Genomic DNA, 26,177 nt, shown 5'->3' on the forward strand with positions numbered 1-26,177 from the left:
CTGAGGTACATGCAGGACCTCCAGAGACCACGGTGGACGGGGGAATTTGCCCTGTGAGGTGCTCTCAGAGTAAAGGAAATGTTGACAAGTCTTCTCAGAGGAATAGATATTTAATCCTGTTACTAGGAGATGAGCATGGATGTTGTCTGTCAGAGAAGGAAAAATTCTTAAGCAGAGGAAACAGCAGAAGCGGTATCACGGGGGTGTAAAATGGGATGGCGAGTTTGGGGAATAAGAAGACGAGGCGCTAAAAGCACGATGAGAAACGAGCTGCATGTGTTAGGGGTGCAACTGTGAAAGGCCTGCTAATCCGTGCTACATAATTTACAGTTAATTCTATAAGCCACGAAGAGCCATTGGTGAGTTCAGTAAGGGGGAAATATGAGCATAGCTCTGTTTTCAACACCTGCTCGGGTATTAGTGTGGGGAATGGGCTGGAGTAGAGCTCGTGCAGGAAAGAAGTGCTGTTATTGCAACAGTGACATGGAAAAGTAGGAGGGGACCTCCACAAGGATGGAAGAGTGAGAATGGGAAGGAGGGGCAGACTTGAGAAGTCTTTGCAGAAGTGAAAATGGCAGGATTTGAAGACTGGCTGCTGCGGTGAGAGTAAGGGTGGAATTAAAAATGACTTTCTCAAGGTCAGGGAGGAGGCTCTCAACTGAAATGGAATGCAGGAGGAGGGATGCTTTAGAGGGGATGATAGCATTGAGTCTGTGGCAACAGGCATGTGAGGAGAGTTTGCTAAAACAGGTGTGCATGCTTTGTGGGAGCTGTAGTTTTGAAGGTCAGGAGGAGGTATGAGCTGAGGTATGAGAGTGAACATTGAACCATGGTCATGAATCAAATGAGTAGGAAAAGCCAGAGATGTCTGAAATGCAGTCCTGGGTAACACTTGAATTGTAGGGGAAGGTCATAGAACAAAAATCCACAAGAGGAATAGGAAGGTCGTCAAAGAAACGGGAGAAAAAAAACGAAGGAATGGTGTATGAAAGCCACAGGGGGGAAAACATTTTAATTAGGAGACAGTTACTAGTGTGGAGTGCAGTGAAACATCAAGAAAAATGACTCCTAAACAGGCAGTGGGGTCAGTCACCAGGGTCACTGCCAGCTTCATAGGACTCTCAGAAGAGGTACGGGTGTGGAAGCCAGCTTACAGTGCGCTCTGATGTGGTCAGAAGATGGGGAAGTGGAAATGTTTTCTTTGAACTGTTTTTCTAGTAGATTAGATGGTTTACCATTTCATCTCCTTTCTGGTCTATTACTCATAAAGATGTAGGTCACCCCATTTTTGAAAACACCTGGCTGGTCTCAAAGGGCGGGAGCCTTGGGCTTTGAATGCTGTTCCTCTTTTCAAGGGGAACTGGCCTCTACAGAGTTTGCATCCGCAACCTTGATCGGCCAATTAGAAACTTACTCTGATCAACTAAGGGAGAGATCTAGACTCAGAGTGGAGTAACTGAAAAGGCTACATTAAAGGCAAATAAAACAGAATCCCTAAACTCAATAAGTTTATTGGTCCAGTTTTAAACAGCCCTCCTTTTCTGGACTCTCTTCTTCCTCCGCCTTCCCTTTCGGTGTTCCTGGGCTGCCTGTGAAGGCCCCGGGCAGGACTCAATGGCAATAGAAGGATAGAAGGGCAGAGAGGACTGAAAAACAAACTGATTTCTCTACACTTTGGCCTACGCTTCGTTCTATGCTAAGCCACCAGGGCTGTCCACTAGTTTTTTCCTATGGTCAATGAAATTATTTTAACTTGAAAAAAAAAATCATTGAAAATGTCTCCCTCCTTTCTCACCCTTACAATAAGTTTTCTGTAGAAACTGAACTGTCTGTGCCAAAACTGTAAAATGTGGCCTTCTAAATCAGAAATTCCGTCAAAAGAGCCTATTTTTAATGGATAAACCATATTTTTATCTAGAGTACAATTGATTTCTCCCAGTACTGATTCTACTGCCAAGTTTGCTCAGCTGTTTTTGATCATTAAATATATTGGAGTCTCTAGAGTTAAGAATTGCTCAAATACACTGGGTTGTCTTAAATCCTTAAAGTAACCATATTATGTATAAACGCTCATAAAATTAGAGCTGATGTAAATTTAGGTGGATTAAGGAACTCTTAGAGAAGGCAGGCATCAGCTATTTGGGCTCCTAAGTGACATGTGCTCCAAAAGCTAATTCTGCCTACAGCGACCAGATGACACATTTTTAGGGTGATTGGAATTCGTGTCTGGAGCTAAATAAATAAATAAATAAATAACCTGTGACAAATTGTGTCTAGTGTTGATTTTCTGTTTTGCACTTTCATTTGACCTAAAGTGCTATTTTTTTTAAAGTTTCTTAAGTCCCAGAAATACAGAGTTTGAGGTAAAAATAATATAAGCACAGTAAGGTTTGAGACTATTCATTTTGGATTTTTTTCTATTTTCTCCAATATTTGATACCTCCCGTCAGTGTGTACCATGTATTATTTCACTTGAGAGTTGGCCCTTGACACACACAGGTGACATTTGACAGGCTAGGAAGACTTCTTAGGCAAATACCAGCCCAGAGTTTAAATGGAAATGGGCCAGTTAGCAAACAGATAATAAATAGAACCTTGAAGCAAAAAAATCATGGTCTTAACCCTCTTGGGAAAGAATTAATAATAAAATTATGCAACAGTCCATCTGAGAGCTTCTTGAGGTTGAGGCCAAAGCTTGAAAAAGCCTACTCAATGTGAAAAGAGGGCCACATTTTCCTTTTCAATAGCTAGGTTTGCCAAATAAAATATGACAATATTTGGGAGATACTTATACTAAAAAAAGTATTTGTTGCTTTATCAGAAATTCAAATGTAACTAGATGACCTGTATTTTTATTTGCTAGATCTGGCAATCGTATGAACAACACAAATGAGCTTGGCATTTTAGTGCCAACCTCTGCAACCTGGTATCAGCAGATTAAAATCACTAGCAAGAACCCTCCCCCATGAATTTCTGCCAAATAGCCAAACAATAAGACTCTTTGTACAAAAAAACGGGTCAAGGCATACAAATACTATAAACCAGCTCCTGGGATTGCCTTGGCTCAATCAAAAAGGTTCAAGTTAGTCCAGGATGATTTAGGGAAAGTAATTGTTTCTTTCTTTCCTAATCTCCCCCTAAGCTATTGAGTGACATCCTTCTTACCCATCACTCCTTCATTTCTGCTTTGTCTTTTACTATTTAATAATTGAATGCTATTCTAGGGTAGAGATCAGCAGAGGGAACAGGTGATTTAGATCACCCTGTTTGCTTCATTGTCCCTGGGACTCAAAGTCTTGGCAATCCACCTTCCTTCATTTTTCACTGAGATATGTGAGTTTCTAACCTGGGGTGTGCATTGTGTGTTCTGAGCTTTTAACTCCTTTGGTGTTTTCCTTCTTGTGCTAGAGTTGACCTAAGGTCCCTTAGACCAATGTTTCAAAGGGTTTCCTTCAAAACTGAATGTCAAATAAAGTGCCCCAGGCTCCGCCTCCTTGTGCTTCAGCACTGAAGCCCAGATACTGGACATGTATGAATAAGGCAGCATTTGATTCCTAGTCTGCTATTGATTCTCAAGTGTTTACCTCTATTGGGAGCCTTGGAAGCCATGACTGGCAAGACAGAGACATTCCTGCCTCTTTTCCTGCCATCTGGGTCCTTTACTCCCCTTTGCCTTCTGCACTGTTGCTACCTGTATTCAAATAGGGCTTGCAGCTTCTCAGTTCTTTATGGTTTTTCATTCTTAGCTATAGATACCACACAAAGAGAAGGGCTCTTTATCTCCTTTTGGGAAATTTCTATTTGTTAAGAAGAGGGCTGACTTCCTGTCCTGAAGCCACCAGGAAGACCAATACCCAAGGAAATAAAACACACTCTTTCTCTGGTGCATGTCAAAGTGTGATAGGCTGTCAGGTTGGTAGAATTTGCAACCTCAACATTTCACTCCTTGCTGCCAATTAAATGCACACACTGGGCAAGCCTATGTGACTTTGGTAATATGGATACAATGGGAGTAGACATCTTCCAGAAGAGTGAAACTCCATAAGAGAAGCTAGTGAAAGAAGACTGGGGAGGGACATCTTGAGCCAAAACTCTGAGGGAGGATGTGTTGGATTAGATTGACAGAGGAAAGGAATTTGTTTTGTTGTGAAATGAATGGAATAAAGTTTCAGAAGCTTCTAGTTAGAGCTGATTTAAGCGTCAAGCAAGGTGGACTCGGTGATTAGGATCTAAGAGCTTTGCAGGTACCACTGAAAATGTTGGTGCTTTGAGGAAAAACACATGCATTACTCTGAAATATAAAAGGAAAATACAAAATTGTTATCAATAAATGCTTAATTACATGTCAGTAAAATGTAAAAACCTTGTAACTGAGCACTTAGAAACATCTCATTGCATTTGAAAATTTATAGACTATATCTTCTCACTTCATAAGAATCTGAGTATATCACTGCCCAGAAATCATAGCCAATCATTAATTCAATGTGTTACTCGTAGCCAAATAACTTGTAAAGCAAAATTATAAATATCCCTTAACGTTTTTACAGGAATGAATTTTATTGGAATGTGAGTTCATCTTAATATATTTGATATAATGTGGAACAGGCCTGAACAGTAACTACACTCTTCAGAACTACTTATCTTGCCCTTAGGTCCCTGTTTGGGATTCCAGCCCAGTGATCTCTGAAGAGCGTTTTTCCGATCAGCACTATGACTAATTACACACAAATAGAATTTATACACAGAATATAAACTCTTAAGGTCACAGATGAATGTAAAAACAAAATAAAGAGGATCTCTCTCTCTTAATTCTCACACTAACCGCCATCCTCAGTGGTTACTGGGTTAGTGTCTGGGAGCTTGCTTTGGTTTTTAGAAAAGGCTTTGGCCTCCACTAGAAAATAAGCTCCTTAGATGCCTTTGAGAATTCTGTACACGAAGCCGTTCTTAGTAGAGTCCCATCTGGGATAAATGCCTTTGTATTTAGGGAACTTTCACCTCAGGCTTCCATTCTATCACCCCCTATCGTTTCTAGGTGAAATTTGGGCAAATCATTTTTTAAATGTATTGTACTTAAATTCAATTAACATGTAATGTATTATTGGTTTCAGTGATTCATTAGTCTTATATAACCCAGTGCTCATTACATCACATGCCTTCCTTAATGCCCATCACCCAGTTACCCTATCCTCCCACCCCTTTCCCTCCAGCGACCCTCAGCTTGTTTCTTATGATTAAGAGCCTCTTATGGTATGTCTCCCTCTCTGATTTCATCTTGTTTTATTTTTTCCTCTCTTCCCCATGATCCTCTGTTTTGTTTCTTAAATTCCACATATGAGTAAGATCATACGGTAATTGCCTTTCTCTGATTGACTTGACTTATTTCACTTAGCAAAATATCCTCTGGTTCCATCCATGTTGTTGCAAGTGGCAAGTAGGTTTTTTTGATGGCTGAGTAGTAATCTGATATATATATATATATATATCTCCCACATCTTCTTTATCTATTCATCTGTCAATGGACACCTTGGCTCTTTCCATAGTTTGGCTATTGTGGACATTGCTGCTACGAACATTGGGGTGCAGGTGCCCCTTCGGATCCCTACATTTCTATCTTTGGGGTAAATAACCAGTAGTGCAATTGCTGGGTTGTAAGATAGCTCTATTTTCAACTTTTTGAGGAACCTCCATACTGGTTTCCAGAGTGGCTGCAGCGGCTTGCATTCCCACCAACAGCATGTGGGGATTCCCCTTTCTCCACATCCTCGCCAACATTTGTTGTTTCCTGACTTGTTAATTTTAGCCATTCTGACTGGTTGAGGTGGTATTTCATTGTGGCTTCGATTTGTATTTGTATTTAAATTTGGGCAAACTTTTTTTAAAAAGGGGGTCAGAGGGATCCCTGGGTGGCGCAGAGGTTTAGCGCCTGCCTTTGGCCCAGGGCGCGATCCTGGAAACCCGGGATCGAATCCCACGTCGGGCTCCCAGTGCATGGAGCCTGCTTCTCCCTCTGCCTACGTCTCTGCCTCTCTCTCTCTGTGTGTGATTATCATAAATAAATAAAAATTTAAAAAAATTAAAAAAAATAAAAAGGGGGTCAGAAATGGAGCTGAGGATAAGAAAAGGGAAGGAGGCCTCCTGCCTACATTTGGTGATAAAATAAAATAGCAGGAGAATGAGTCTGTGGAGAACAGTGTCGGTGATAAATATGTTTAAAGTGACATTGCATGCACTGCCTCATTAGAGCTTATAACTATCGTTATATCACTCATTATATAACCTCCCTTTTATTTGTGGAGAAGAGGGGAAGAGGGGGGACACAGGCAAAACTAGTGTTCTTTACTTTGCCCTCCCTACCTCTATGGGTTTATCAATTGCTCTTGAGTTGCATTGGTGCTGCAGCTGCCCACAGCAGGCTGGTACCCAGAGGTTCTGAGCCATTTCTCTCCAGCTGATGCCCGTGGCTTTCCAACGCATGGAGTAGGTGGGGCCTCACCTCTCTTGCTGAGCCCTACGGCTGCCTCTGCTGTTCCCTGACTATTAACCTTATTTGCAGCTTCTTGACAGTTACTTTGAAGCCTACCAGCACGTGTTGGACCCTGAGGAGAGATTTGCTCTAGCACAAGTGATCACTGACATCATGCACAGGCGCCCACGGTTTGATCTCAGCCACCCTTATTTCATTAAGGCCTACCGAGATGAATGTACCTGCCTGAGGCTTCACTTGCAGCTCGTGAGGGACATCCTCAATCAGCACGTAAGTACATTTGGATTTTAAAATATTACATGTGAGAAGAGGATGGAAAACAACAGGCCAGAGCTGAAGTGTTTTCCTTTCACTGTGGGTTCAGAATCCAGGTTTTCTAGGGCAGCACGTACAGCATGTTTATTTGTAAGCTCATTTGCATCGTTGAATTCCAAGCATAACTGCAGTCTTAAGAGGAAGTTTCCAACCCTAATTATATTTAATGGTCCACAAAGAATAGAAAATTTATTTTCACTAGATGATAGAGTTTGTTGCAATTGAAAGGAGAATGAAACATGCCCTTTTATAAGCTACTAATGCATAAAGTTATGTTTATTATTTTTTTAAATGTTGTGACTATTTTTAGGTCACTAAAGGAAAAATTACAGTGTACGTCCTCCGATGAAAAGCCAATGGCAAGAAGTAAGCAGGAGATAGGTTGTTGCAGTGCATTTACCTTAGACCTGATTAGAATTTTTTCCTTATAGTCAATCATTTGACAGAAAGAAGTTTTCCTGTGCCTCTTAAGATTGTCTGAATTTGGTTGCCTTTGTTTTTATTGGCTGACCCATGGTTCAGACCGAGAGACCAGCATGTCTCATGTGAGTGGATCCTCAAAACCATGTCTGGATGAAAATTAGTCAAATAATGAAGGGATGCAAAGGATTGCTGTTCTTCTCATACCAAGGATCATAATTCACATCCATGGGAAAGTTTAACTTTTCTAATTATAACTTTTATGCTACATTTCTAGATAGAGCGTCAGCGGGAGTATGTCCAGAGGCTTTGGCAAGAAGGCCATCCGAATGATAGCAGTCACTTTGGACTTCCCCTTAACATCATTTGCAAACAACTTATTTCCATCAACAATAGCTGGTACTGTGGTATTGTCTTTAGACATTTTACATTTAATCTTTTAGATAAGTTAAGGGTATGATATTAGGTCTAAATACTATTCTATAAAGTACCTCTCAGGTATTTGGGAGATGACTGAAGTAGATGTAAAAGCTGCAGAACAGGGATTTTCTTGCATATTCAATATCCATTTGCTTTGTAAGTAATAATAGAAGGCTAGAATTTAAAATTATACTACTAGGTGCAGAATCTTTATTCCCTTGAGAAGTTCTATAAAAAAAAAAAGCAGTTACTCTTAAAATGCCATGAGAGGGTTTAATCAGATGTGCCACATAAGCCAACATATATGAAACTTGCTTAAAAGTTTCTCAAGAAGGAATTTATTTATTCTAGTAAGTGTCACCAAAAAGGTTTCTGCAGACTTACCTTGTGACCCCTACCCCTTTAAGGAGCAAATTAAATTTCCTGAGAGCACTCAGAGGAGGTATATATTTTAAGTCACCCCCTTGGCATGTAGTTTGAACTCCCATTCCTTCCTGGCCTTTGAGGGTATTGAGGAAACCAACAAGTGAGTGACAAGCTCCAGGTTGGTCTGTGTGGCCCGTGATCACAATCTCTCTATGGCCTTGAAATGGGTGGAGAAATTGTCCAATTCCTTTCAGCTTGTGACAAGTATCTGTTGAGTGCCTACAGGTATAGGCACAGGTGAGGACACAGTTGTGAACAACAGAAGCATGGCCCTGTGCTCTGGCAAGTGTACAGTTCAGCAGTAGAGGCACACTTTCAGTAAGACATTGCCCCAGAGGGCTATGTGGCTATCGTCTTGAGAACTGGCAGGATGCTATGGGATGTCATATCCTACATTCTAACCTTATCCCTTGAGAAAGAGCCCTAGAGGTTCCAGGCACAAGAGTGCATGTTCTCCATGGACCTTTCCCAGGACTGATTTCTTCACATCAGCTGTGTGTGTGCTCGGCTTGCTGTGGCAGGAATCTATTGTTCAGAAATGATTTTTGGCAGAACATGCTTGGACTATATGGATACCAAGGCCTGTCAGAATAATCTCAAAAGCAAATGTTATTTGCTTGATGAAATTCCTTTCCAACTTTGGGGTTGTATTTTTTAAGATCTAGAACAAAGAGGAATCCCATTTGCATAGATTCCAGAAGTATGTATGCTCTTTAGTTTGATGTAGGTATAGAAAGGCCCTTGGCTTGTGCTGTATCCTCTATTTTCAAAGGAATATCTACAGACAGGCATTTTATCATTTCTGGCCTCATCCATTTATAAAATAGAATGTTGTTATAACAAACATGAATGATTCTAGCAGTTGTGTACAGAGTTTAAAATTTGTCTTTGTTTATTAACGTTTTAGGGGAAAAGGATAAAGACTCAGGCCAAAAAAATAGAAACTAATCATGGAAATTATTTGTTTGATATTTAGTCACTTTTAAGTTATTCTGTTTTCAAATATTTGACTAAATGCTGATTATCGGAATGTTTACAGGTTTGCCGTAAACATTTTAAGAATCAGATTGGACTTTTAAGAATTAACTCTTACAGCTTCCAATTTTAAAGGGGTTCACGTTAACACAAAGAAAACATTGTATAATCTGATGGAGTATGGATGGCCTCTGATCCCCCTTTGAGCTCAGTTACTTATAATGCCCTAGATTATCGCAGCTATTTTATTGGTCTTAAAACATTAAAAATTCAAATATCTTTTGAAACAGATTAAGTTCTTCATTGTGTAAAATTGTTATTGATGGATTTTCTTTTTAAGCCCAGCTTTGAAAAACATCTATCTGCTGGAGTTCCACCCTTCCCTGGGCCTGGCATCACTCATCCCCCGATCCCTTGATCACCTCCTCCGGGAGGCCCGCCACACCTGCAGACCCACATCCGCCAGCAGCCTCACTTTGCTGGAGAGACATGTGCTGCGGCTGGCCCTGGATATGTGGCTCACACCAGCCAAGCCTGAGTCCTGGTACAGCACACAGCTCCAGAAAGATGTAGGTTCTCTGAAGAGGGGGAAGGGGGGCTCTTTGGCAAAGAGAATGTTTCCACCCAGATGTTACTAGTTAGCTTTGTTTTTCTGTTTGGCTCTATTCCTCCTCTGTTTGGCCAGAGACAGATCATAGTCTTAGGCCTTGCCAACATTTTTATGTAATTCTTTTTTCATTTTTGGTTTAAGTTTCTAGTTTATCAGGATGCTGTGACAATTTAGAAGGGAGATGTACATAGGTATGTGGGAAATGTTTTCTGGCTTATTATTTATATTTTAACAAAATACATTTTTTTAAAAAAAGATTTTTACTTATTTATTTGAGAGAGAGTGTGTGTGTGCATGAGCAGAGGGGAGAGGCAGAAGGAGAGGGAGAAGCAGGCTCTCCTACTGAGCAAGGAGCCCAATGCAGGGGTTGATCCCAGGACGCAGGGTTCATGACCTGAGCCAAAGGCAGACGCTTAACCAACTGAGCCATCCAGGCACCCCAACAATATACATTTTCAATTAAAAGTTAAATATTTTAGGCCACTTGATGGGACGAGCACTAGGTGTTATACTATATGTTGGCAAATTGAATTTAAATAAAATATGTATTTTTTTAAAGTTAAATATTTTATTTCCACTAAAACTCTTCCCGAAATTCCTTCTTTTTGTCCTGAGCTGAGATCTGGTAGAGAAGAGTGAGTGCTGCGTGAGAAGTCAGCAACCTGGACTCAAGTTCAGCCCTGCCATTAACTTGCTGCGTGACTCTGAACAAGTCTCCTAGCCTCTCTGAGTTTCCCTTTCCTATTTTGTAACATTATTTTTGTGTATTTGAAGGGAGAAGGATGGAAGTGAGCGTGATGGTCTCTAAAGCCCCTTTTAACTCTAATGTTCTGTGGGTTCAAACTGTGGCCTAATGACTTACATGGCATTTGTAGTTAGATTTTAATTCTTTTCTTTTTCTGTTAAGGCTATCACAGTTGAGCCTAGAGTTCCAATTTGACCTTACACTGTGTGAGTACATGCTGTATGATGAAGGAACTTCCAAGGGTCCCAGCTGCCAAAAATATCCCTTCCATGTGTCTGCCTTGGCTTCCTATTCCCTCTTGCACAAACTAAAATTTTATTTTATTTTAATTAATTTTAAATTGATCAAAATAATCAAAATTTTAGCAAAAAAAGAAAGCAAAAAAATTAGCCTAAATCTAATCACTCAAATGCATTCACAATAATTATTTTTTCTGAATTCAAATATTCTTCATATACATGTTTTACATAGTTAAAATCATATCCTTCCTACCCCATCTTCTGTTTTTCTTAGTTAACATTGTATTATATATTTTTCCATATTGCTAACTAGTCTTTACACTCACTTTTGTAAGTAAAATTCCTTTAAGGGATGAATCATGACTTGCCCAACTATTTCCCTATTGTTGGACGTTCACGTAGTTTCTTATTTTTCATTATTATTAAAAATGTTACAAGGCATATCTCCATGCTTACAGATTTTTCCATATTTTATTTTATTTTTTTATTTTTTTAAAGATTTTATTTATTTGAGAGAAAGAGAAGCACAAGCAGGGAGAAGGGCAAAAAGAGAGAGAGAAGACTCTCTGGTGAACAGGGAGCCCAACGTGGGGCTCCATCCCAGGATCCCAAGATCAGAGCCTGAGCCAAAGGCAGACACTTAACTGACTAAGCCACCCAGATACCACTGATTTTTCCATATTTTAAATAAATTCCTTTTGATAGACTCTTAGAAGTGGAACTACTGAAACAAAATGTAAGTCTTTGGATGCAGATTGACAGATTGTTTTCCAAAAGAGTAGTGGCAAATTATAATGCCACCAGTAATTTTAAAAGAGTACCAATTCTGCTGCACTGTGCAGCATTAGGTGTAAACATATAATGTCTCTCTATACATATTTATATAAATATGAATATAGCTTTCTATATACTTAACAGGTAGCATTGCACTATTAATTTTCATTTCCTTGGCAATTGTCGAGACTAAATCTCCTTCCAGATGTTTTGTTACAAGTTGTATATTTTTGTGCATCTTCTGTTCTTTCCCATTATTTATCTCTTAGAATACTAATGTTATTCCTATCTACTTATATGAGCTCTCTTAAATGAAAACTTTAACCCTTTTGTCCGTCATATTTTCTGCAAATATTTCTCCCAACTCGTCTTTTTGTCTTTTAACTTTATTTTTATGTAATAAGATCTGTTGATCTTTTCCTTTGTGATTTCTTCTGTCCTCCTAAATCCAGAAAGCAAATCTTTTTCCACATGTTTTTGTCTTACTTTATTCTAATTTCTTAAGGTTTTGATTTCATTTTAAAAATACTTAATTCCTTTAGTATTCTACTTGGAGGGAGGGAGAGAGAGAGAGAGAGATTGAGAGGGGCAGGTATGAAGTATGGCTCAAAATTATCAGTCATGTATCTTACTACCACCTGTTGCAGATTCTTTTCACATTGTATTATGGTACCAGATTTTTAAAATGTACTTTAAATTCTCTTATAAGTCATAGTGAATATTTGAGATACCTGTCTAGTTTCCCACTGATGCCATACCGGTTTTAATTATTATTGTTTCTAAAATGTGTTCAAATTTGTAACTAGAAATGATAAATACTCAGATTAACCTTTGGTATTGGGCCAAAAAATGGGCCCAGTATTGCCCTTAAAGGACATGCAGAAATTAGCTTAATAGATTTCTTTATCACTTTGAAAGACTTCAAGAATCAAGAAATGGCATCTTTGAGTAGAAAAAGCCTGTGGTAGATAAGTGGGCAGACAAGGGAGCTTGTGCACCCTTAGGGAGCCACGCCAGGAAAGGCAGATTCAGGGCTTCCCAGACTGGGTCCCTGCGGGGAGTAAGTGAGAGGGTAGCAAAGAGGTCAGAGCAGAGGAGCCCGCTGTGGAGGGAGGGAGTTAAAGAACAATGAGGTTATTTCAAAAATTCCCCAAAGCGGGTTCTCCCACGATGAGCCCTGTGAAGGCAGTTTAGCATGCTGTAAAACTGTTGAACTTGGAGCTAGGAAGCGTACGTTTACTCTTGGTACTGCTGTGTGACCTTGGAAAGTTTCAGTATTGCCTCAGATTTCTCACTGATAAAATGGAAAATGGCACCTGTGCTTCCTACTTCATGGGGATCTTATGAATATAGAAATGAGGTAATACATGTGAAAACACTTTGAAATTTTGACACTGCAGTTAGAAGAGTTTATAGGAAATTATTATTATTGGCCTCTAAAATACTTGGAAAATATCAGGGACTTCTATTCTTTATTTTGGCTTAAAATACTTATAAAAATGATAAGCGCAAATACTACATACCAGGCACTTTTGTTTCCATTAACTAACTTAACTCTCTCCATAACCCTATTAGGTAATTATTATCTACTTGTTCCACTTAAGTACTGTTACTATTCTTATCCCCCCTTTGCAGAGAGATAGCAAATTTCACACCTTATAAGTGGCAAAGCCAGGACTTGAACTGAGGAAATCTGGCTCCAGAGGCTATGCCGCTGATAGTATTTTTCTTCATAGGTGAACTTTCCTCTTTTATATTTTAAAAAACACTTTGTTTTCTTTCAGCTGTTTTCAGCTAAAGTAATGGGAGATCCCTTTCTCATGGAGGAGATAGGTCTGCTTGCACTCAAGTCTGCAGCAGACGAAGGACAGAACCAAAGCCAGGATTCTCATGTGCTGCTTCTGGAGACGTTTTCCAAACTTCTGGAGCTTGTGACCCTCCGCCATCGGCTGATAGAAATGAGTTTGGAGAGTGTACACTTAGCTCGGTCAGTAGGGGGACTGAGGATCCAGATGGGGTGAACAGGCCACAAATTTCCCTGCCTACAGGTTGAGTTCCCTCTGTGCCCCAGAGCAGCCGGAGAGAGCTTTATAAATGGCTGAAATGACCACCTTGTTCCTTCTCCGCCCAGGCCTCCCTACACACCTCTCTGACCACTTAGCTAACCTAGGTCATCCACCTGCACCTGGGCATCTTCTCCATTCAGCACATTGCCTTTCAGTTAGGTGCTTCATACCAGTTTATCAGTCTTCCTGCTGGTGTAAGCTCCCTGATTGCAAAAACACTGTCCATGTTATTTTCCATAGTGTCCCACAACCTGGTGTGAGGCCTGACCTACATAGTCACTCTGAATATTTACTGGATTATGATGAAGTTGAATAGCAGAGCAGAAGCACTAGAAGTACTAGAAAGAGGAAAGGGATGAGTCAGTTACAGTAACCAGGCCTGACAGAGGTTTGGAAGTGTCAGCAGGTAGGGAGAGACAGAGAGAGATTAAAGAGTTAGGTTTTAGGTATGAGTGTGAGGTGATGGGAAGACCTCAAAGTGCAGGTGGACTATAAGCAGGAAAGATACGGAGTTAAAGGGTTTGTTGCAAACATGTATGAGTTCTATTATGTTCTAGTCCCCACGAGAAGCCCTGTAGACCTAAAGGGTCCAGTCATCTACCACCAACTATTACTGAGGGCCTGCTGTGGCCAGGGTCTGTATTGGGAACTTTATATGTATTCATTCATTTAATTTCCAGAATATCCTTAAGAGGTAGCTTACTACTATTTTACTAGCAAAGAAGTAGAAGCTCAGAAAGTTAGGTAATTTGCCTAAGATCATATAACTAGAAAGTGGTAGGAGCAGAATTCAATCTATTAGTAAAGATATGTATTAATCTTTATGATACTACCTCCCCATAATTTCTGATCCTTGATCTCAGGGAGCTCACAATTTAAAAGTTTAAAAACTTAGTTCTGCTACAATTTAATCTGATATTTTAGTCATACAACCAAAATACTGTGGGAGCTCAGAATATGGAATATTTCATTCTTTGTAAGTGGATCAAAGAAAGTTTCATGAAAGAGGCACTGTTGAGGAATGAACTGTGTCCCCTGGCAACTTCATATGTTCAAGTCCTAATCCCCGCTACCTCAGAATGTGGCTTCATTTGGAGGTAGGGTCTTTACAGAGGGAATCAAGTTGAAGTGAAATGATTAGGGTGGGCTCTCATCCAATATGACCGGTGTTCCTATAAGAGGAGGAAACTTGAACACAGAGACACAAAGAAGGAAGACGGTGTGAAAACACACGCAGAAGACAGCCATCTGTAAGCCAAGGAGAGAGGCCAAGAAGAGATCCTTCTCTTGTGGCCCTCAGAAGGAACCAGCCCTGTCAACACCTTGATCTCAGACTTCTAGCCTCCAGAACCGTGAGACAAATTTCTGTTTGCAGTACTTTGTTACAGAATCTAACAAACTAATAGAGGTGCCATTTGAAGTCAGCCTTAATGTACCGACTTTTCAAAATGGAGGAGTGTGTTAGAATGTGACTGTGAGAGGAAGGAAAGACATTCTAGACTTTGAAGGCTGAAATGCCAGAGGGGCGTCTGAAAGGAGCCTTGCTGCAAGCCATGTATACGTGAGAGTAGAGCTCAGAGTTGGTACAGGACAGAGGTAGGAGCACAGGTTCTTACACTAGGGGGTGATTGTTAGGGCAGAGGGTTGGAAGATGAACTCCCCAAAGGGGGACAGAGAAGATAAGAAGCGGGCTGGGTTTGGAACCCCAGGAAATACTAGGATTTGAAAGTAAAGAGGAAGAGAAGCCAATGAAGACCAAGAGATAGTGATCATGAGGTAAGAGCATGGAGATCCAGCATCCAAGAGTGCAAAGATGTTCCCCAAAGAGAGGACAGAGACCAGCTGTGAAGAGCTCTGAGCTAAAATAGTGAACCTCGTATTGAAAGCAGTATTGGTGACCCCATGAGCACTCTGAGGACAGAAGCCAGCTTGCAGGAAATGAAAGTTGAGGAAGTGCCCAAGCACATCTCCTCCTACTTTAATTGCTATCTTTAACTGCCATAGCATAGACTAGATGCAAGACATTTGTGACTCATTCACTTTATACCAGACTTGGCTTACTCTTGTTTTGACTTTTGTTTTTCTGCTTATTCAGATTTTTTGGTTTTCTCACCACTTTTCTTTTAGTGGAAAATAATGGCAAATGCTCTTGGTTCTTTATCTGCCTCCCTCTCCCTTTTAGTCTCTATAAGGTACTGGCACAGGAGATGGGTTTTGAAGAGTTCCATTTGTATCTGAGGCCCGTTCACTTTGAATTTGCATCACACAAGGACAAAATAGACCATCCACCCCCTGTCTTTATCACCTCTCTGCTGGAGGACAGTGATCGAGTGGACAGGTGAGCCTTGAGAAAGTCAAAGTAAAAATAATGTAATGGTAGAATGAACAGTCAGTGAAAAATAATTTCTCCCACACTGGACACACAAATGCAATTGTATTTCTAAATTCCCTCTCTTATATTCTATCTGCCATGATGCTATTGTTTTTCTTTTCTTTTCTTTCTTTCTTTTTTTTTTTTACTGAAAGAGGGGAAATAGATCTCAATGAAGGGGGATAATTGAATTTAAAAACACTGAGAAATAGAAGAACTGGATCAGAGAGCTCAAGTGAGATAGAATCACAGGCTCAGGGGCTGCCAGGTTGACTTTGTTGCTTCTGGGGAAAAAGGGGGTGTGAGAGTTTGTCTCAGGGGGCAAGAACCATGGATCAGAAGTCCAGATCCCTTCTGCCACTTACCCTGAGACCAGGAAGAAGTCAGTCAAGTTTTTTGAGCAGCCGTTTCCTTGAACATTGCATTTCTAATACAATGTGCAAATCTAACATGTATGGCAGTATCTCAGTCAGACTCTTGTTGGCCGGCAACAGAGGGATTTAAAGCAGTGAAACTTCTTTATGCCCCATAGGTTCAACTCATTGCTGGAAAGAAAACACTCTTAACAGTAACAGGTCATGGGTCTACTTAGTCGCGGAAAAGAATCTTTTTCCTCCTTGCAGAGTCAGCCTTTGATGTGTGCTGAGGAGAAACTTGTCTCCCTCTTCTTTCCTTCTCTTCCAGTCTGCCCTTCCCTTGAGGGTCCTAGCTCTATCCCTGGAGATTCCTGGTACTGGCCCCACCCCAAGGAAAGTAAAGATGACTCCAAGGAGGAAAAAAACACCTTTGTTTTTCTAGTGTGGATCAGTGCTCAAAATGTAACTTTGATGTGTTAATACATTAAAGGACTCCTCTCTTCTCCAAAGAGACTGCGGGCTGAGATGGGTTAGGATCATAGAATATGGTATCCTAAAGTTTCTCAACCTTGGCATTATTGAAATTTAGGGCTGGATAACTCTTTCTTATAGGGGGCTGTCATGTGCAGCAGAGGTTGTTTATCCGCACTTCTGACCACTACCTACCAGATGCCAGTTGTACCCCTTCTCCCCATTTGTAACAATCAAAAATGTCTCCAGACACTGCCAAAAGTTTCCTGGAGGCAAAATATTTCCTGCTTCATCCTGTCACACTAGCTAAACCAAAAAGAGAATTTATAATAAGGATATAGAGATGTCTACAGAAACTGAAGGAAGGAAGTGTGATTGGACCTCAGGCAAGGCTAGCTGCATCTCCAACCTGGAGCCAAGTTATTCTCTGGCTCTTCAAGGGCCTCCTGTTGGAGCTGGTGTTTTATACTGATGAAAAACAGGGCATATTTTTGTTCAACTGGAATCAACCAATCAGCACAAAGTGCCCAAATGATCTGTGGCCTGGTCAAGTTGTGATTGGTTTTCCCAACAATGACCCAAAAGATCCTGCAAGATCTGGGGAGCCTTCTGAATTACCTAGGGAAGGTTTATGTATCCAAGGATCTTGTCTCCTGAATTTGCTTTTATGTATGTTAATCCCTCAAAATTGCCACTTTGGAGCGTTGTTATAACAACATATATCAAACATGAGCAAGTGGCTTACATTTTAAAAAGCACGTTTGTGGATATTATCCCACTTAATATTTGCCATAACCCTACGAGATAGGTATTATCTCCCTTTACAGATGGACAAACTGAGATTCATAGATATTAAATTACTCAACAAAGTCTCATAGGTACGGACAAAGGACTATATCCCAAGGCATAAACATGGTTGCAAAGAACATTTAGGTAATTGTTGGGACAATGGAAGAGAGCAAAAACTGGACAGCTTTTAGGGAATGGGCAAAGGGATTTGAGTCAGCGAAGAGCCTGAGGACATGTGGTCGAAGGTACAAAGAGAAACAGTGGAATGGGGATCAGGAGAAAAGAATTCGGAGTTGGTGATCACCACAAGGAAACTGCAGAGAGATCAAGTCCAACAAGGATTGAAAGACCCCAGAGCCCTTCAGGCTTTGAGCAGAAATATCAAGTCTTGGGTAACATCTGCACTTGCTATCATTGCTGATGTCCCATCGGAATGAGCGTGTCTTGACCAATGTCATGGTACATCAGAACAACGTCATGTTTCTTCTTGCAGATATTCTCCTACTACTCTTGTCTTAGCCATCTCTGAGGTGGATGATAACCAGGTTGGCAAGTTTAGCTTTTATACAAAGGAATCCATCCTTAAGGTAAATTGTGTTTTTTTTAAAGACACTAAAGTAAAATTAAGCAATATGCAATTCATATACGTTTGGCTCCCATGTCGAAGAGAGGCTTCTAACTTCATAAGTAATGATGATACCCTTACCTTATTTAGCCGAAGTTGAATGCTTACCTAACCGAGTCACCTAGGCACCCCTGTAGTTTTTAAGCATTAACCTAATCTTGGTAGCTTTAAAAGGCTGCCACCGAGCACACGTTTGCTAGTTTGTCAGAGCCTACTCATCCTCTTCCGATCAGAAACCTGATGGTCACTAGCTACAGAGCAAATCAGGCCTGGAGGCTGCCTTCCCAGTATGAAATGGTGCTTAGAGAGAGACCAGATTCAGTCCTGTGGCTGAGAAGCAAGGATCTCAGATCATCCTGCAGTTTGATTCATATGTTTACATGTTAAATAGGTGGTGATCTCAAATCCTCAACTTCATCTCCTCTTTATGGCCAAAATTCCTACTAACTTTCACATTTTCTTTCTTTAGCTCTTATTCCATTCAGGAGTGGAAAATATGCAAGTGACCCTTGCATGCCAAGCGGCTCAGAAAAATGCTTTGATGGTGGCTGTCCAACAGGCATCCTTCTATCACATGCCCCGATGGGCCTCTCCTGCTGATGTGAAGGTCAGCCTGTAAGATGCAAAAACCTGAGGCATGTTTGACGTGCCTACCACTATGGCAGCCAGTGCCAAGCTACCCCTTCAGCCCCTTCTTCCCGTTAGCCTGCCGCCTTTCTCCTCCCTTCTTTCCTTCCTCTCCTCCTGTTCTCTCCCTCTCTTTCTCCCTTCTTTTCTATTTTTTTACCCTCTTTCCTTCACTCTTTCCCTCCTTTCCTCATGTGAAGTCAACACATGTCCAAATCTTTACCAACTCTCTTAATTTTTAGTGATTTGCTAACAACTTTTTTCTTCGTGTGTAACTCTAGAATATTGGCTAGGAAGAATCATCCAGCATAAAATATCCTGTTCCTCCACCCCTACCCTTTGTAGATAAATGATTTTATTGTTTTCTGTTTTATTCTACCTGCATGTCTTTTTGCAAAAGTAAATGGAGACATTTGTCCCTTCTTTTTTCTACAAAAGGTAACACACAGTGTATAACCCTTTTTTCCCCCAGACTTCTTTGGTTCTTATTGAGATATAATTCACATAACATAAAATTTACCCCTTTTAAAGTATATGATTCACAAGATCATGTAACCATCACCATTATCTAATTCCAGATCATTTTCATCACTTTCAAAGGAAATCCTGTACCCATTAGTAGTCACTCGCCATTCCACCCCCTTTCCCTTAGCCCCTAGCAAACAGTAATCTACTTTCAGGCTCTATAGATTTGCCTGTTCTGGATATTTCACATAAATGGAATCATTCAACATATGGCTTTTTGTATCTGGATTTTTTCACTTAGCATGTTTTCAAGTTTCATCCATGTTATAGCATGTATCAGTACTTCATTACTTTTTATTGATGAATAATAGTTCATTGTATAGATGGACCACGTTTTGTTTATCCATTCATCAGTTGACAGACATTGGGCTGTTTTTACTTTTTAGCTATTATGAATAATGCTGCTGTGAACATTCATGTGCAGGTTTTTGCAAAGACACATGTTTTGAGTTTTGCTAACCCTTGTTAGTGTCTCTTTTTTTTATTGTAGCCTTCCTATTGGGAGTAAAATGGTACTTTATTGGTTTTGATTTACATTTCTCTAATTACTAATGACACTGAACATCTTTTTATGTGCTTTTTGGCCATTTATATATCTTCATTGGAGAGATTTCTATTCAAATTCTTTGCCATTTATAAAAAATAAAATATGTCTTTTTATTATTGAATAGTAAGAGTTATTTATGTATTCTGAATACAAGTATCAGTATATGTGTACTTATCAATTATATGATTAGCAAATATTTTCTTCCATTCTAAGGGCAATCTTTTCACTTTCTTGATGGTATCCTTTGAAGCTGAAGTTTTTCATTTCAATGAGTCCAATTCACTAGTCTTTCTTTTGTCACTTATTGTTTTGGTGTCATATTTAAGAAATCATTGCTGGATCCAAAGTCACAAAGATCTACTCCTCTATTTTCTTCTAAGAGTTTTGTAGTTTTAGCTTTTGCATTTAGGTCTATGGTCTATTTATGGTTAATTTTTGGTTTGGGTTTTTTTCTTTTTTTAAAAGGTTTTATTTATTCATTCATGAGAGACACACAGAGAGAGAGAGAGAGAGGCAGAGACACAGGCAGAGGGAGAAGCAGGCTCCAAACAGGGAGCCTGATGCAGAACCCGATCCCAGGACCCCAGATTCATGCCCTGGCTGAAGGCAGGTGCTCAACCGCTGAGCCACCCAGCCAACCCAATTTTTGTATATAATATGAGGAAAGGGTCTAACCTCATTCTTTTGCATGTGGTATGCTGTCACAGCACCATTTGTTGAAAAAACTCACCTTTCCCCCATTGAATTGTTTTGACACCTTGTTAAAAATCAATTGACCATAAATGTAAGAGTGGATTTCTGGGCAATGAATTCTATTCCATTGCTCTATATGTCTATTTTTATGTTATTACTACTGCTGTTTTGATTACTGTAGATTTGTATTAAGTTTTGATATTAAGAAGTGTGCGCCCCCCAACTTTGTTCTTCTTTTTCAATTGCTTTTGCTATTGTGAGTCTCTTGTATTTTCATATAAATTTTAGGATCACCTTGTCAATTTCTGTAAACACATAAAGCACCATTTGACATTTTGACAGGGATTGCATTGAATCTGTAGATTATTTTGGATACAGTTGCCATCTCAAGTTTTCTGATCCATGAACACGGATGTCTTTCTATTTATTTAGATCTTTTGATTTCTTTCAACAATATTTTTGCAGTTTTTGGTGTATAATTTTATACTTCTTTTGTTAAATGAATTCCAAAATATTTTATTCTTTTTATTATATTATTATAAATGGAATTGTTTTCTTAACTTCATTTTCAGAGTGTGTATTGCTAATGTATAGAATTACAATTGATTTTTGTATATTGATCCTATATCCTGCCACCTTACTAGTTTATTAGTTTTAATAGTTTACTTGTATGTATGTATTCCTTAGGATTTTTTTTAAGATTTCATTTATTTTAGAGAGAGAGAGAGAGTACAAGCAGTAGGGAGAGAGGGAGAGGGAGAACCAAACTCCTCATTGAGCAGGAAGCCTGACACAGGGCTTGATCCCAGGACCCTGAGATCATGATCTGTGCCAAAAGCAGATGCTTAACCAACTGAGCCATCCAGACTCCCCTCCTTAGGATTTTTTATATACAAGATTATGTGATCTGCAAATAGAAATAATTTCACTTCTTCCTTTCCAATCTAGATGCCTTTGTTTCATTTTCCTGTCTAATTACCCTAGCTAGATCCTCCAGTACAAGGCTGAAATAGAAATGGCAAGAGTGGATATTATTACCATATTCTTGATATTAAGGAGAAAGCTTTCAATCTTTTACTACTAATTATGATTTAGTTACAGGTTTTTCATAGGTGCCTTTTATAGGTGGAGGACATTTCCCTCTATTCCTAGTTTGTTGAATGATTTCATCATAAAGGAGTTTTGGATTTTATTTACATATACTCATTTGGACTTTGTTTTCTCACGTAACAGTATATCCTGGAAATCACTTTAAATCAGTTCATAGAGACTTTCTCCCACTTTTTAAAACAATAGTATAGTGTGTGTGTGTGTGTGTGTGTGTGTGTGTGTGTGTTCACTAGTAAAATGAAACATAGTTTTAGGAAATCAACTTTCCAGGTGGTCTTTTAATGTTCTTTGAATCTTATAGATTCTATACAGCTCACCATATTTACCCCTTATCACATTTGTCAACCTCTATTTATTTCTATTCTTCATGTTAATGGGAGAGTCCAAATTTATGAGTATGGCAAGAATACTCATTCCTTGTTTCCACTGTCAAACAGTAATCCCCATAGAAATTAAGTACTGAAGTAGAAAATAAGGATAGAATGAGTTATATTAATTTTTAAAACATCAACCTCCCCTCCTAAGTCTTAATTCAGTACCTCCTATAAGTTAGGCTTATCAGATAATGCTGAGGCACAATTCATGCTCCTGAGGAACTTATACACCAGTATATATAAGGTGAACAGGCTCACCAGTTGTTTAAGAGGTTCAACAAAATATAGAAGGCATCTAAAGAAAAAAGAGGTCATATCTGGGTAACCAGGAAGGGCAGCACGGGGGTGGGGGGGCATTCAGGAAAACCTGAAAGATGACCTTTTAGACAGGCAGAGAGAAGATCCTTCAGATGACTCAGGCATAGGATGCAAGAAAGGGCAGATGGGTACTAGATAAAAATGAGGAGCCTAGATTGACCACCACTGGTGATTTTCATACATAGTTGACATGAGGAATTCGTTATTTAATTACTTTAGTCTGGGATGCCTGGGTGGCTCAGCAGTTGAGTGCCTGCCTTCAGCTCAGGGCGTGATCCTGGAGTCCCTGCATCAAGTCCTATGTTGGGCTCCCTGCAGGGAGCCTGCTTCTCCCTCTGCCCATGCCTCTACCATTCTCTGTGTGTGTGTGTGTGTGTGTCTCTCAAGAATAAATAAATAAAATCTTTTTAAAAAATAATTACTTTAGTCTTATGAAGAATACTAATATATAAAACAGATATAAGTGGGGTTATTCTTGTTGAAATGGGGAGTGAGAGGAGAGTCTATTTCCTAAATCTATTTAAGAAGCAAATGCTGAAAGTCACTGAATTGGAGCATGGGGGCAGAGGTAGGAAGACATTAAGGTTATTATATATCATATATATGAATATGTGAATAAATACAGTAATACATGAATATAGAGTAATGTATGTGAATATCTAGAAATATATGTGTAGATATGTATTTATATGCTCTCCTACAAATGTGGGACAGGAAGACGGCTGATGCTACAATAAGGAGGAATAAATAATGGAGACAATGAAAGGGAACAAGAGAAAATGAGGGAAGGGAAGAGGGAAGGAGAGAGACAGAGAAAGAACAAAAATTGTGCACTGCTACCAAAACCAAAGGAGGTGTTTCAAGAAGAAATGTGTGACCAAAGAAGATGTACATATGGTAAATAAACATATAAAAAGGTGTTTAAAACTATTAGTTGTTAGAGAAATGCAAATTGCTCCAGTGAGAAACTACTCATTAGAATGGTTAAAATTTAAAAGACTGACCATTTTGAGTGTTGGCAGGGATCTGCAAGATCTGGAACCTTCATACACTGCTGAAGGGAATGCAAAATATCAATCACTAAGACATTTTGATAGTTTCTTACAAAGTTAAACATACACTTACCATATGATCCAGCCATTCCACTCCTAGGTATTTACCCAAGAGATATAAAAACACATGTTCATAAAAAAGCATATAAACAGATGTTAATAACAGCTTTATTTAAAATAGCCAAGAACTGGAAAGAACTCGACTGTTTCTCACCAGGTGAATAGATAAACAAATTGTGGTATATCCTCATAATGGAATACTACTCAGCAAAACAAACATGAATTATTGAGATATACAGCAATATGGATGAAGCCATACCAAAAAAAGAGTACACACTGCATGACTCCATTTTTATAAAATTCTAGAAAATGCATTCTAATCTATTGTTGGAGAAAGCAGAGAACAGTGGTTGATTGAAGAAGGGGGGTAGATGGATGGGACGGTCACTATTTTGATTGCAGTGGTGATTTCGTAGTTGTATACGTGTGCCAAAACTTGTCTAATTGTACACCTTAAATATGTACTGTTTGTTGAATGTCAGTTATATCTCAGTAAAGCTATCATTTTTAAAAGAAGAGGAAAAAAAGAATAAGTAGTTGAAAGCTGATAGAGTGAAAGGTAGAGGGAAGAACCAGAAGAGCAGGGATTAAAATGGGGCCATTTGACATTCTCAAAAGCTTATTACTGACTGAGAGAGCATTTCTAATGGGGTTGAAAGCAAGATTGCTTCACAGTAAGGCTGTCAGAGTTAGGGAATGAGAGGGTGATAGAAGTATAGAAGCAGCGTGCATGTACTGCTCCTGTATCTGTCCACTTAGGCTGCCACAACAAAAGGCCAAGGAAAGTCTTTCTTCCACACCCTCCCTCCTCTCTCTCTCCTTATCGTTACATTGTGCGTGGAGCATATGTAGCCTACCTCCATTTGCTTAGGCTGAACGCAGTGGGCACCCTGCCTCAGTTTTTCAGATCTTGTAACCATGAAGTCCATCAGCAGTATTTCCTGAGAGGCCACTCTGTACAGAGCACTCCAACTAGCTACCTTGTAGAACGGAGAATTTTTTTTCAGGGCCATTTAGACAACTGCATTTTATTCTGGAAAGAGTTACACTTACTGCCTCACTCCTACGTTGTACCCTTCCCTTCCCTCTCTTACTCTCTCCTCTCCTCCCCTCTGTTTCTTTTCTCTCTCTTCCACTCCAACCCATCCCCATCACATGTAAGAAGGCATTTCACATGTGTTTGGGGTCAGCGTGGCTATGAGACAATTTTGCAGCCAATACTACAGGCCTTACAAATCCAACAAACTTAATTCACTTTGGTTTAAAACATTTTAGGAAATGAGTTCATATCTGAGAAATGGTGGAATGGGTCCAGCCAGAAGAAGAAATTCCAAAATTGTGAATGGCGTAGAGAACTTACTGTTAGCCCCAACTTCAAAAGTTCCAGACAACCTTACTTATCCTTCAGAAAAATTCCATGCTACCAAAAGGTACTGCATGCACTAGGGGTTTGTTTAAAGTAACAAAAGTGTCCTCTTTTAAGCCAATTAATAACATAATATTATGGGATTAAAGGATGCCTAAATTCCCAAAGTGATCAGCATGTGTTTAGTTTTGAAGACCTTGTATGAACACTGAGAAGGCTCAACTCCTTCCAATATGCAGTTTATGAAGAGTCAATGGTTCCTTATTTCAACCTCTTTGCTCCTTTCTCTTGTCTTCCCTCTTTCTATATATTTCAACAGACAGAACACAAGGAAGAAGAATATGGGCCTCTCCAAATTTTCCATGTTTATCTTAAACTGAAAAGCACAGAACTACCCTCACCATTCTAACAAGGGTTTTACCATTGCTTAGGATGGTAGGTGCCGCATTATCAGAGAGGTACAGCCTCTACAGAGAGATGGCTATAAATCAGAAATGTCCTGTGTCTTCATCTCTTTTCACCATGACAGAGAAAGGAGATATTTGTATTCAATAATAAACATTCTGAGTATTTCCAATGATAGTTTAATTCTAGCAAATTTAAAATGGAAAAAAAAAAGCACAAAACTACTCTACTACCAAAGATGTCATTAATCTGACATATGGCCAAGTTCAAATACCCTAGGTTCACATTCCCAAAATGTGGATGGAAGATTTAAGACCAATATGTCTAATCAAGAGGACCCTTGGGAAGCCACTTCAGTCCACATTCCCCTGTGTAGAGACCAGGAGGCACAAAGGGACCTGAGTAGTACAAACACTGAGCCAGGCCATGAAGCTGAGGACAGAGGAGGGACTGCTGATACATGCTTCAGGCACATGGGGGCCCCAAGGAGGGTGGTGACACATCAGCATCTTTAGTGAATACAATTAGAATATCTGAAGAAGATGAGAACCATGGTGACAGAGCCACCTGCTCTCCTGTTGCAATGCCCAGCACTTAGCCCCAGGCTACCTGTCCTCCAGTAAGCTCTTGAGCTATTTTTTTATTATATGTCCACTTACTTCCTGCCTTGGGCTCAGATGTCTCTGTTCATTTATCAGGGCTCCGGAGGCTTTTGTGTCTATTCAACTAGAAAAGGTGGGGCTGCGGGACATGATGCTGAACACCTTCCTCCTCAAGAAACAAACCATGGACGACAGAATGAAGAACTTTGTGAGTTTAGTGAGGAGGGCTCCCTAAAACTCTCATTATCTTTTACACTTGAGCAAATAAAAATTCTTAACTTGTAATCTGTTGCTTTCAGCCTATTTGGATAGGACTATTGAAAATATAAGGAACTGTAAAAGGAAATTCAATAAGTAGAAAGGAAGTAATTCAAGCTGATTGCATTCTAGTTTTAAAAATATGCACATT

General features: G+C 39.6%; 1 protein-coding gene across 4 annotated transcripts in view; it reads left to right on the forward strand.

Annotated features, from left to right (window-relative positions):
• LOC112925122 (uncharacterized) overlaps nucleotides 1-26,177 on the forward strand; it is a 158,481-nt gene that overhangs the window by 59,163 nt on the left and 73,141 nt on the right. For all 4 annotated transcript variants that reach the window (XM_072738440.1, XM_072738449.1, XM_072738466.1 and 1 more), the window contains exons 17-25: nucleotides 6,557-6,757; nucleotides 7,500-7,621; nucleotides 9,384-9,612; nucleotides 13,196-13,398; nucleotides 15,660-15,815; nucleotides 17,958-18,051; nucleotides 18,559-18,696; nucleotides 24,671-24,825; nucleotides 25,865-25,976. In XM_072738440.1, coding sequence (XP_072594541.1) covers nucleotides 6,557-6,757; nucleotides 7,500-7,621; nucleotides 9,384-9,612; nucleotides 13,196-13,398; nucleotides 15,660-15,815; nucleotides 17,958-18,051; nucleotides 18,559-18,696; nucleotides 24,671-24,825; nucleotides 25,865-25,976 — 1,410 coding nt within the window. The remainder of the gene's footprint in view (nucleotides 1-6,556; nucleotides 6,758-7,499; nucleotides 7,622-9,383; nucleotides 9,613-13,195; nucleotides 13,399-15,659; nucleotides 15,816-17,957; nucleotides 18,052-18,558; nucleotides 18,697-24,670; nucleotides 24,826-25,864; nucleotides 25,977-26,177) is intronic.

This window comes from Vulpes vulpes, chromosome 1 (genome assembly GCF_048418805.1).
Source record: "Vulpes vulpes isolate BD-2025 chromosome 1, VulVul3, whole genome shotgun sequence".
Taxonomy (NCBI): Eukaryota; Metazoa; Chordata; class Mammalia; order Carnivora; family Canidae; genus Vulpes; species Vulpes vulpes.